The 12,489-nt window shown below is 41.2% G+C and overlaps 1 protein-coding gene across 4 annotated transcripts in view; it reads left to right on the top strand.

Moving 5' to 3' along the window:
- Positions 1-12,489, top strand: part of EBF1 (EBF transcription factor 1) — a 468,611-nt gene that overhangs the window by 450,362 nt on the left and 5,760 nt on the right. For all 4 annotated transcript variants that reach the window (XM_082253142.1, XM_082253140.1, XM_082253141.1 and 1 more), the window contains exons 12-15: positions 4,753-4,818; positions 6,124-6,301; positions 7,280-7,459; positions 10,666-10,860. In XM_082253142.1, coding sequence (XP_082109268.1) covers positions 4,753-4,818; positions 6,124-6,301; positions 7,280-7,459; positions 10,666-10,860 — 619 coding nt within the window. The remainder of the gene's footprint in view (positions 1-4,752; positions 4,819-6,123; positions 6,302-7,279; positions 7,460-10,665; positions 10,861-12,489) is intronic.

The raw sequence follows: 12,489 nt of genomic DNA, 5'->3' as shown, positions 1-12,489 counted from the left end.
GCTGTCTTTGCACTTTTCAGCAGACACCGACATCCCGGGGAGAAAAGAGGAACATTTGTATGCCGACCATCGGTACGTGTGTACGGGGCTTAACTGATTAGATAGTGAGAAAAGTTGATTATCGAGAAAATTGTGTGTAGAGGTAGTTCTAGCAAGCACCATCAGGCAAGACCAACCTCTATATTTTGTTTTGTATATTTATGTGGACAGTGAATGTAGATGCATAGGTTGCAGTATTGACAGCATGTATTTACATGTATACTCTTCAGATATATAATCCATTTAACTTTAGTTCCAATGACATGCAATAAATAGACTTTGATATATAAATTTGGGGATTTGCTGTTTCTTTCATTGCTGTGTATAAGAGGCTTACTGAACTCCTAAGTCTAAAATCCAGCTCTCCCTGCACACACACCAAGCAATCTAATAGATAGATGGAAACCCAGAGTCGGCTGCACATCATTGCTCAGGACTGCTTCACCATGAACCATGCCTGCGTAATATGCAACGCACTCCGCTCACTTACCTTACACCCGATCTATAGCAGCTTTGGGTGGAAGTTACTGTATTTCACCATGGCTGTAATGTGTGTGGTCTCAGTTCTTTTCATTTTCAACAGGGGAACATGTGAAAGGGTGACAGCACAGGGACACAATTTGGGGACAGCTGTCACTCTATAGCAGGAAGTATCTGTACAAGGTCCTTCATGGCAGGATCACCAAATATTTTTTAATGAAAGCTGCAGATTTAAACTAGAAATTGGGTATAGCAACTCTCCACCCTCGCAAAAATAGACAAGCGAAATACAAAACCAATTTTCAAATGACAGGTGATTTCTACAGTAAAAACATGTACAATTGTTTTGAATGTATCAGGAGCTGCTAGTTATAAGGCTAAGTGTAGCCTGTGAATTTGTATAGCATATATCAATTAACCTCGCTCGCAATGATAAACTCTTATTTCAATACACTTATAAAAAATATATTATTAATAAACTAAATGATACAAAAACAAAATTATTGCAAAAAATATATAATAAAAAAGTCCAATGAGTGCAGTGTCTTCACACGATCACCAGGTGTATCCAGCCAAGTATGGCCAGCCAGTATCCCCATACAAATATCTCACACCAATAGTGATTATTGAGTGCTCTTCCTCACCAGCATATATGCACACAGCCCACTTACCAGACACAATTGACCCCCATTACAGTTAATCAAAATTGGGTAAAGAGGTTCCACTCTCACTGATCCATTGCACTGCTTATATGGGGGCCAGCTAGGGGTTTCCCAATAGCCACCAGTGCTCCTACGCTCTCTTAAACCCAGGACAAGTCTCTTTAGTTTTAGTTTAATGTATGGTATACTGTATACTTAGTCACATTGCTCCAAGCTAGACCAATGTAACTATGTAAAAATATTTAGATTCTTCTTTTTTCTCTTTAGGGTGTTTATTTAGATTTTTTTGCATAGAAAAAGCACAGAGTGCGCCGAGTGTAAGATAAGATGGCCTGCAAGCTACATACAATTCCAAACTACGTGTATTACAGTAACAGTGGAACTCTGTGTACACTTTTAAACAGTACCGGTAATGGTGAAGCATAAACTGAGTAACAAACAAAGCAAGTAAAAGGTACAAACATAACTCCAACTTACACTCAACCATACACACACATGTACACACATGTGCCTCCCCTCTTCCCCCAAGCGCATATCAAAATCCAAGAAACACATGGAAAACAGTACCCTAAGAAATAACAATAAAAGAGGGCACCTTAGAGTAAGAGGCCATAGATGATTCCAGCCATGGATTCTACATTTTCTGAAATTTTCTGGAGCATGCTCTGCCTTCATATATTATGCCTGGAATTTATCTTTAAAGATCATATAATATTTTTGTGATTGGTTTTGGATCTACTTTATACAGTCTGGTGGCCTTTTCAACACTATTTTCCTAGCTGTAAAAATATCCAAATACTAATTTAAAGGCTGGATGAAACATTTAGTGCAAAATAAACAATTCTGAAAGTTAAAAAGCACCTATAGTAATCCAGGCATATGTATCAGACCCGGAAAAGAGACATTTGACAATCAAAGAAGGACAGTAGAATATGGTTCTGAAAGAGGGACCGTCACATGCAGGACAGTTAGGAGATATAGTGACCTATCTCCTGACTGCATACAAACAGGCCAACAGACTTGTAGGATACTGGTCTCTCTTTCATTGTTCCAGAAAGGTTACATTTGGGCTCCAGTTAAAAGCTACAAAAGCACCCAGGCCAAATGGACCCCCCTTGCCAGGCACTTCATCTTTATTCGGTGCAGAATTTTAAATTGAAGAAATGCTAATGCGCATGTAAAAGCGTGTCATCTGAGAGTTTGCAAGAGGTTTATGGTGACAGCAAAATGAATGCAATTAGATCTCATTTTTCTGATGAGAAACTGCAAGAAAATGAATAATACCAATTTGCTTTTTTGGGAAAGGCACTCATTTTTTTCCTTCCCATCTCACTAAACTTTTTTTGATAGCTCAAAGCAAAGGCGATTTGCTTGTCCGGAAACCTGAAGAAGAACTCTGAATTATAATGACAGGGATGTTTACATCTCCTAAAAATCCTGCTAACTTTTATCTCCGTTTCCAAATCTGGAAGAACTACTTAAATGCACATTAGCGGATATACTAAGGCAATCAGATAAAAAAATTGCAAGCAGGGCCAACCCTGCTTTCAGGCTATTGGTTGTCAGTGTGAATTGTAGTGTCTGCCCCAACCACTGACAACTAAACTACATACCATCACCTACTATTGCTAGCATAGTATTGTGCAAATAATATGAACACACGTGGCTAAAACTGGCCTTACTGGTAAAATTATGCATTTTTTAGTAAGCACAAATTTTAAATAATTTTACAGTGTTCACCATGGAGTGCTTTTCCATATTTTTGTTATTGTGTTAAATGTAAAGGTTTGTAGATTTGTCACTACATGGAACTCTTGGGCCCAGAACTCTGTTTCTGGCTTAAAGAAAAAGTACAACCAAAGCTCCTTTGGCTGTACTTCTCTTGTGGATCACAGGAGTACAGTTCGTTTTCTACTCCTGTGACTCAGGAAGGATCGCGGCCATATGGTCGGGATCCAACCACATGCCTGGACCAGCACCCGCCTCAACCTTTCAGGGAGCTGCTGAGAGCCTGAGCCGGCTGCTTCTGCCCCCTCCACAGTCCAGCGCTCCAGTGAGCGGGGGGGGGGCAGAACAGAGACCTGCTGATTGACAGTCACCAGCTCTCAGCTCAACCAAGCAATCGGCAGTGTTTGATCGCACGGTTCTTAGTGATAGTGCCGGGGATGGACAGATGCAGTATTAAACCAATGCTGCATCCAGCTACATAAGTTTGAATCTGAAGAAAACCCAAACCCCTTACTTCTCTTGTATCACCTGTTAAGATACAACATAACTGCGGGAGCCATATGAGTTGATTTACTAAAGGCAACCACGCTGTTCTCTTTGCAAGAGAAGTTGTATTTCTCCAGGGAATATGCCCAAAAGCTTAATAAATGTGAAGTTTTACTTTGTAAAGAATACTTAATCACTTTCAGAAAAATAAAAAAATGATTTTAACCTCCCTGGCGGTATGATTCTTTCGGATTTTAGGTGCTGAAAGCGGTACCATTATTTTGCATGTAATTTTTAAGAATGACCAGCCCAAACCAACTATTTACATATGATTTTTTTTTTTTTTACTGTGCGTTCTTCTTTATAACATCTCAGCTATGATAAAGTTTGAAACACCAAATCATAAATTATAATATAATAAAAAAAACTATAAATAAGTTAAAGGAAGGAAAGGGCACTGGGGGGGCAAACTAATGTGAATTTATTTTATTTTGTACTGTATCAGTGTGTTTGGTGTGTTTTACATTTGAATTTGCCGCCGGGTTCCACCTCCCTGCGAACGCCACGTCGCAGGAGACGGAAGCCGGGGCACACAGAGCATCCGGAGAAAGATCCACCGCCACACACTGCCGGGATTCATCGTTGGATCCCAGGTACAAGGTAAGTAACCCCTCTACCAGGATCCAGCGATCTTCCTAGCAGTACCCCGAGTGTTGCTCGGGGTTACCGCTTTTGGCACTGAAATTTAACCCCGTGCCACACTCGGGAATACCGCTAGGAAGGTAATCACATATGAATGGATGATGGAAGTCAGCAGAGCTTCACCTCATTCACTAAGCTCTGGCACAAAATTCTCTTGAAAAGTGAACAGCCTATTTGCCTTTAGTAAATAATTCCCATAGACTTTGTGGGAAGGAGAAAAAAACACTTGGGTGCGGGAAGGTTAGAATTACAAATACAACTGTCTCCACTTTCATTTATCTGATTGCAAGTTACGCACACAAACATTTTTTAAAACATTCGCAAGTGTTGATGAGATTATTTGCATCAAATATAGTTATTTTAAATGTTTTCAAAGACCTTGAAAAAAATATAAATTTTCTTAAAATTTTATTTACTTTAAATGTATAAAATTTTGCATTGTCTTTGAAACTGGAAGACACAAGTACCTATTAAAATCAATACAAGCTGGGTCCTGGTTTTGCAAAATTGTCTTAACTGATCACTATAGGACAGAACATTATTCACTTTTAAAAAAAACTCTGATGGCCAAATGCTTCTTTAAGACGCTTGAATGAAGTATGACCAATATTATTTAAATTTATAGATTAATGTTTATCTTTGTATTTTCTTGCAGGAGGTTATTCTGAAGAGAGCAGCAGATCTGGTAGAGGCACTGTATGGAATGCCACACAATAATCAGGTAACATATAACATTAAAGTGATATTAAATTCTTGTTTATTTTTATTTTTTTAAGTAACAAACATGTTATACTTACCTGCTCTGGGCAGTAGTTTTGCACAGAGCAGGCCCGATCCTCCTCTTCTCAGGTTCCTTGCCGGCGCTCCTCACCCCTCCCACCTTTCGAGTGCCCCCACAGCAAGCGACTTGCTATGGGGGCACCTGAGCCAAGCTGCTCCTCTGTATGTCTCTTCTCATTGGCTCACTGACTTTGATTGACAGCAGCAGGAGCCAATGGCGAGGGAGTGTCCCGGATAACTGAGGTTCTCGTTCAACATTGCTGCATCGAAATGGGGCTAAGGTAAGTATAAGAGGGGCTGCTGCACACAGGTTTTTTGTGAAATACACAAATAAAAAGTACGTCCAAATGAATAAATAATACTGACAGTGACAAAGTGTTTAGGGAAATTTTTTAACTGTGTTCCCACATGCGATTCTCCATACAAAATGACAGCATTGTAAACCACCACCATGTGTCACTATCACATACCTGGTGCTGGAGGCCAATGGAGAGAGGGCTTCCCTTGCAGCTAAGTTCCAGACTCCCCTGTAGGTGGAACGGTAGGAGTTAGGCTCAAAGAAGCACGGGTTGAAGCATTTAGCATGGGGGCAGTGTGAACGAATCCTTAAGGGCCCCCTGTAATCTCAATTTTGTAGACAATTCTGCCATCCTTAAAGCCTTAAAGTTTTCTCAAGTTAAAAAAGAAAAAAAACTGAATCAGCACAAGGGACATTACTTATGATCAATGCCATGTGTCCCTTGTGCTGCTGTCTTCTGGCTTTAGTTGAAAAAATCCACCTTCACTACGTTGCCGGCAGCGCTGGTGGCTTCCAGTGCTTCGGGTTCATGAATGGGGAGAGGAGCCAAGTGTTGATAGGGGAACGGAAGGTCACTGCAGGGCAGGTAGATGTCAGGGTATGCGTTTGGAGCATGGGTGCTTCTTCCTCAGGGCCTATTTATAATCTACACTTAGATGGACGCTGCTCTTTTATCTGCTTCTTTCCATACAGAGCCCTTCCTACTCTGATGAGCTGGCTGCCTTTCTGCATAGACTTTGTTTTTACTATAATAACTGGATTTACATGAACTATCCACACTACTGGATACCCTCTATGGGCAACCCCTACAGCTCCCCTCCTTCTAGTATTGACACCTCCTCCCACCACAGTTTCTATGCCACTCTAGACCTGCACAGCGCTTGCTTACTAATTCTTTAAATGTGTTTTATTTAGATGTTTGATACTATAAGTGCCTTATTTCAACAGGAAATTATATTGAAAAGGGCAGCTGATATTGCCGAAGCTCTTTACAGTGTTCCAAGGAACCACAGCCAACTTCCTGCCCTCGCCAACTCCTCTGTACACCCCAGCATGATGGGAGTCAACTCTTTTAGCGGGCAACTCGCTGTCAATGTTTCCGAGCCATCACAAGTCACCAATCAGGGTAAGGAAAAATGTCACAGCCCTTTCAAATGTACGGTGCATGAGAACTAATTTCAGGTATAGGACATATTGCTACATAAATACATTAATTCTCTTACATCATTAGGTTTTTGAGCATTTTGAATACACGTCTTTATCAGCATTTGGCAACTTTTCAGGTCTAAACCAGGAAAAAAAATAATTTATTAGATGACTTTGGTGTTTTCAGCATGGGAAGTCAGAAATATAAAGGGGTTTCAAGCTGCGTATTGGTGCCACAGCTAGAAAAATCAATCAAGGATGTCAATAAATTGGTTGCATTTATTGATTTAAAGTTAGCCTTTCAGTAACTTCAATAGTTTTTTTTAGAAAAAATCCACCTTTGTCTAATAAAAAAGCAGTCCTTGGGCTCCAGTCAAGTGACTTTGCCTAGTCTGAGATGATGTCATCAGTCTGATGCAGGCAGAAGAAGCTATTTTTCAATCTCCTCTCCCCCAGGGATCAGAATGCAACATTGTCACTTTGTAGCAAGGCACAAGCTGAGAGGGGCTGGTCTATTTTAGGCATATGTGAACACAGCCTAGACCTGCACAGGCATCAGGATTTACATGATTGTGGTATATCTGAGCCAATATCTAAGTACAAGTAGATCCTGACCCTAGATGATGCGTGAACAAAGATGGCTCTCTCCTACCAAAGATGCCTCTCTCCTACTGGAGTGAAAGCAGATGCATATATTGTCCGGGATGGAGTGTGGGGGGGGGGGGGGGGGGTTCTTTACTCTGTGAGAGGAAATACATAACTGGAACTGTCACACCTACAAACGTAGCATGTATGCATTAACATGGAGAAATATATGTATCTGATGCCATTGTCACATTTTACACACATTTTTAAGATTGTGTCCTGTTTTATTTACACTGGAGTTTATTGTATGTGTTATAAAAAGAATGAAAACAGATTTATTGATAATCTCTGATTTCTTGGTGTCATTCCTCAGGCTTCACCCGTAACACAAGCAGCGTATCACCCCATAGCTACGCACCCAGCACCACCCCCCAACAAACCAACTACAGCTCTGTCACAACCAGCATGAATGGCTACGGAAACACAGCCATGTCCAATCTCGCTGGATCACCCAGCTTCCTCAATGGATCAGCTGCCAACTCACCTTATGCCAGTAAGTGTTTGTTTCATGGGGAGTGTGCATAGATGTAAAAGGCTCAATCACACCAGTACATATAAAGATTCACATATGTTCTTTGGGTTTTCCTTGTTTGCATTTTACAAGCCTTTAATATGTTTTAGATGCGATCAGTTAGGCTGCATTTATGTTTTTTCCAAGGATACCATAGGTCGAAAGCTTATAGAAAACATTCCATAGCCGTTCCATATATATCTTTTGTAAACTCTGGTGCACTTTTACACATAATACCACATTCAAACTTTAACATACAGCACTTTTTAATAAAGCAGTGCCATACAACAAGCTTGAAACGGAACTAAACTCATCCGTTTACCATTTCCCAAAACAATCACATTCAAGGCATGCCATGGATGTCACAATTGCTTCTGCTCCCAACCAATTCAAGTCATCAAATAGCTGGTGTCATAGCTGATCACATGTGCAGCAACTTGGGAACTGCATATTAAACAGAGGCTAAGATGGCAGCTTCATTGGCTGTAAAAGATAGGAGTCTTTATGTTTTGCTTTAAAGACTTAACTGGTTTTAGGTTAAAATATATCTTCACATGAATTCCCAAGTGCTCTGGAACCATTTATTCAAATTTGCTATGCAAATCTCAAGTTCAGGAAGGATACCTGTCCTGCCTCTTCCCATGTTCCACACCTCACTATTGGCCAATGAGGGCACATATCACATTAAAGAAGCAACCGATAGTTGACTTTGAGGGGAGGGCCAGTTGTCATATTTAGTATTGAGTATTTTGGGATTTCAGAGTTCCCAGGGTGAGTTTGCGGGTAACTAAAGATGTCTGCCTTTCTTTTTTATGTCAGTTTACATACTTAAAGTGTTTGTACCCTTAAAACATAATGTCACTTGCAGCCCCTTTGTTTTATTCAACCATAATGCACTCTGTAAGTATTTTCTTAAAACTAAGCCTCTAAATACCTTTTTTTTTCAGAAATTTTCAGGCCGGTCATGTGACTCCCGGTTGCTCCCCTACTCCAATCCAGGGCTACAGCGGGAGGGGCTGAGCGGCCAGGAGCCACGTAACCAGCCTGAAGATATCTGAAAAAAGGTATTTAGTGGCATTGTTTAAAATATTTACACAGGGCATTATGGCTGTATAAAACAGAAGGGCTGCCAGTGACGTTTTTTAGAATTTAATTTTCTACTGATAGCGACATGAGGGAGGGGGGTGACACAGACTGCAAGCTGAAAGGCAGGAGGAGAGAACAGAGCTGCTGGTCACATGATCAGCTCTCAGCACCAGCTTCAGTGCGTAGAGGAGGGACAGCCAACAATGGATGCCCCATAGTAAGCCTACGGGTGATGCTATCACATAGGCATTGCAGCAGTTGTTGACGATGTCTCCTTTTCACTGAAGCCAGTCACTGGGAGATAATGGGACCGGACAGGAGCACCTTCAGAATAGTAAGTATAGACATCTTTCCTTTACATGTTAGTTAGTATAGGGTTCAGAATGAAAGTAGGAGCAGGTTTAAGCTTAGATAGTATTTTACTGCACTTCCACTTTAATTTTAATTTTAATACACCCACCCCACCACTGCCACTACCACCACCACTACCACCACTAGTGTGACTGTGACTGGTTTTTGCATGAAAATACTTTGCAATACCATTTACTCTGTAGTGAAAATCCTGTTTCTTGTGTCACACTCCTTTGCTCTGTGCTGGCAGAGCTGAGTAACAGACATACCCCTCAGCCCAAGTGTTCTCACGCTGACTTGTATTGCAGAGCTGGGAAGGCGGAGTGTCTGACCAGGTCTGGTACAATACTGAGAGCAATGGGTCTAACTCTGGTGTCTTATTTGACTGCACAATCATATTAAGACACCCTGCACAACTACTGTAGCAGGGAAGAGAAGATTACACTATGAAAATGGAGGTACAAAGTCTTTCCAACTGCCTAACTAATTTTGTGACTTAAATTAGGCTTTAACTAGACATTCAAGCATTCTAGTTTTAGTGACCATCTAGTGTTCAGTAATTGTATGTGCTGGATGTACACTATATTGTCAAAAGTATTGGGACCTGCCTTTACTCACACATAAACTTTAATGGCATCCCAGTCTTAGTCTGTAGGCTTCAATATTGAGTTGGCCCACGCTTTGCAGCTATAACAGCTTCAACTCTTCTGGCAAGGCTGTCCACAAGGTTTAGAAGTGTGTCTATGGGAAAGTTTGACCGATCTAGAAGCACATTTGGAAGGTATGGCATGATGTTGGATGAGAAGGCCTGGCTCACAGTCTCTGCTTTAATTCATCCCAAAGGTGTTTGGGTTAAGGTCAGGACTCTGTGTGGGCCAGTCAAGTTCCTCCACCCCAAACTTGCTCATCCATGTCTTTATGGACCTTGGTTTGTGCACTGATCCAAATCATTTGGTGGAGGCGAGAATTATGGTGTGGGGTAGTTTTTCAGGGGTTGGGCTTGGCCCCTTAGTTCCAGTAAAGGAAGCTCTTAAGGTGCCAGCATACCAGGGTATTTTGGACAATTTTATGCTCCCAACTTTGTAGAAACAGTTTGGGGGTGGCTTCTTCCTGTTCCAACATGACTGTACACCAGTGCACAAAGCAAGGTCCATAAAGACATGGATGAGAGAGTTTGGGCTGGGGAAACTTGACTGGCCTGCACAGGGCCCTGACCTCACCCCAATATAACCCCCTGTGGGATGAATTAGAGCAGAGACTGCAAGCCAGGCCTTCTTTCCCAACATCTGTGCCTGACCTCACAAATGCGCTTCTGAAAGAATGGTCAAACATTACCATAGACACACACCTCAACCTTGTGGACAACCTTCCCAGAAGAGTTGAAGCTGTTATAGCTGCAAAGAGTGGGCCAACTCAATATTGAACCCTACAGACTAAGACTGGGATGTCAATAAAGTTCATGTGCATGTAAAGGCAGGTGTCCCAATACTTTTGACAATATAAGGTATCTCTTACTCCCTGTCAGTAAATGTTCTGATAATTAATTGGATATAATATTAATTCATGATCCATAGTTTTTTATTTGTAGTACACACTGATGTTATATCAAATTTTTGTTTAGTAGTTATAATTTTTGCTATTCTATATACCACATCTGTAACAAGCTATGTTATAGTATTTTATGTCGCACACAATGGATCTGATATGATTCAGATTCTGTATACTGACACCTCATATCATTTGTCTTGTAGTTGTTCCATCCAGTCCCACAATGGCCTCATCCACCAGCCTCCCGTCCAACTGTAGCAGTTCCTCTGGAATCTTCTCCTTCTCTCCAGCCAATATGGTGTCAGCTGTCAAACAAAAGAGTGCTTTTGCCCCTGTAGTCCGACCTCAGGCCTCACCACCTCCCACCTGCACCAGTTCCAATGGAACCAGCCTACAAGGTGAGAGGACACCCCCTTCTAGAAACATGTATTCCCCACAGAGAAAAGCTACATGTTAGAGGCTGCTTTACAGCCATGGCCAACGTTTTTGAGAATGACACAAATATCAATTTTCACAAAGTCTGCTGCTTCAGTGTTTTTAGATCTTTATGTCAGATGTTAGTATGGTATACTGAAGTATAATTACAAGCATTTCATAAGTGTCAAAAGCTTTTTGACAATTACATTAAGTTTATGCAAAGAGTCAATATTTGACCATTCTTTTCCAAGACGTCTGCAATTCACCCTGGCATGCTGCCAATCAACTTTTGGGCCACATCCTGACTGATGGCAGCCCATTCTTGCATAATCATTGCTTGGCATTTGTCAAAATTTGTTGCTGTTTTTACTTACCCGGCTCCAGAGGATTGACCACAGGTTCTCACTAGGATTAAGGTCTGGGGAGTTTCCTGGCCATGGTTAGATGTTTTGTTCCCCAAGCCACTTAGTTATCACTTTCGCCTTATGGCAAGGTGCTCCATTGTGCTGGAAATGGTATTGTTCATCACAAAACTGTTCTTTGGGAGAAGTTGCTCTCAGGGGATGTTTTTGTACCATTCTTTATTCATGGCTGTGTTCTTAGGCAAAGTTGTGAAGTTGTGAGTGAGCCCATTCCCTTGGAGGAGAAGCAACCCCACACATGAATAGTCTCAGGATGCTTTACTGTTGGCTTGACATGGGAACAATTGGAAAGGGGATTCATCAGACAAAATTACTTTACCTCAGTCCTCCCCCAGTAACTTTTGCAGAATATCAGTCTGTCCCTAAAGTTTTTTTTCTGAAGAGAAATGGCTTCTTTACTGCCCTTCTTGATACCAGGTCATCCTCCAAAAATCTTTGCCTCACTGTGCCTGAAGATGCACCCACACCTGCCTGCTGCCATTCCTGAGCAAGCTCTACACTGGTGGTGCCCCGATCCCGTAGCTGAATAAACTGTAGGAGATGGTCCTAGCGCTTGCTGGACTTTCTTGGGCGCCCTGAAGCCTTCTTCACAAATGCAGTAGAAATGTTTTTTATGGAATTAAGTTCATTTTCATGGCAAGGAGGGACTTTTCAATAATTACAATTAATCTGATCACTCTTAATAACATTTTGGAGTATATGCAAATTGCCATCATAAAAACTGAAGCAGCAGATTTTGTGAAATGTAATATTTGTGTCATTTTCAAAACTTTTGGCCATGGCTGGACATGCTGAATCTGTCCCAGTCAGCCATTTTGTGGCTTGAATCAGACAGACAGACGCCTGCAGAGATGAATTAGCTATTTTGTGAAACTATTCAGTCAGCCAGACAGCTGCATGCATAATGGATTCAGCTTGTTTTTGACAGGAATTCACTGAAACAGAATGGAGTCAGCCATTCTGGGTCTGTATCAGTGTGTTCTTACTAAGAACTGCAGTTATATTCCAATGACTACCAATCAGACAAACTTTTAGAGTAACTCTGGTGCTGATTGGTGACTTAAGAGAAGTTAACAGTTCTTAGAAAGACACACTTAATACATAAAGCACTTAGTAGTATTAAACCCTTTAGTGTTTTGTTTTGTTTTTTGCCCCATACATTGAGCACAAAAAATTCAACATTCCCAA

Source organism: Pelophylax lessonae (genome assembly GCF_965119305.1).
Source record: "Pelophylax lessonae genome assembly, chromosome: 4".
NCBI classification, from domain to species: Eukaryota; Metazoa; Chordata; class Amphibia; order Anura; family Ranidae; genus Pelophylax; species Pelophylax lessonae.
This window is presented reverse-complemented; position numbering and strand designations above follow the sequence as displayed.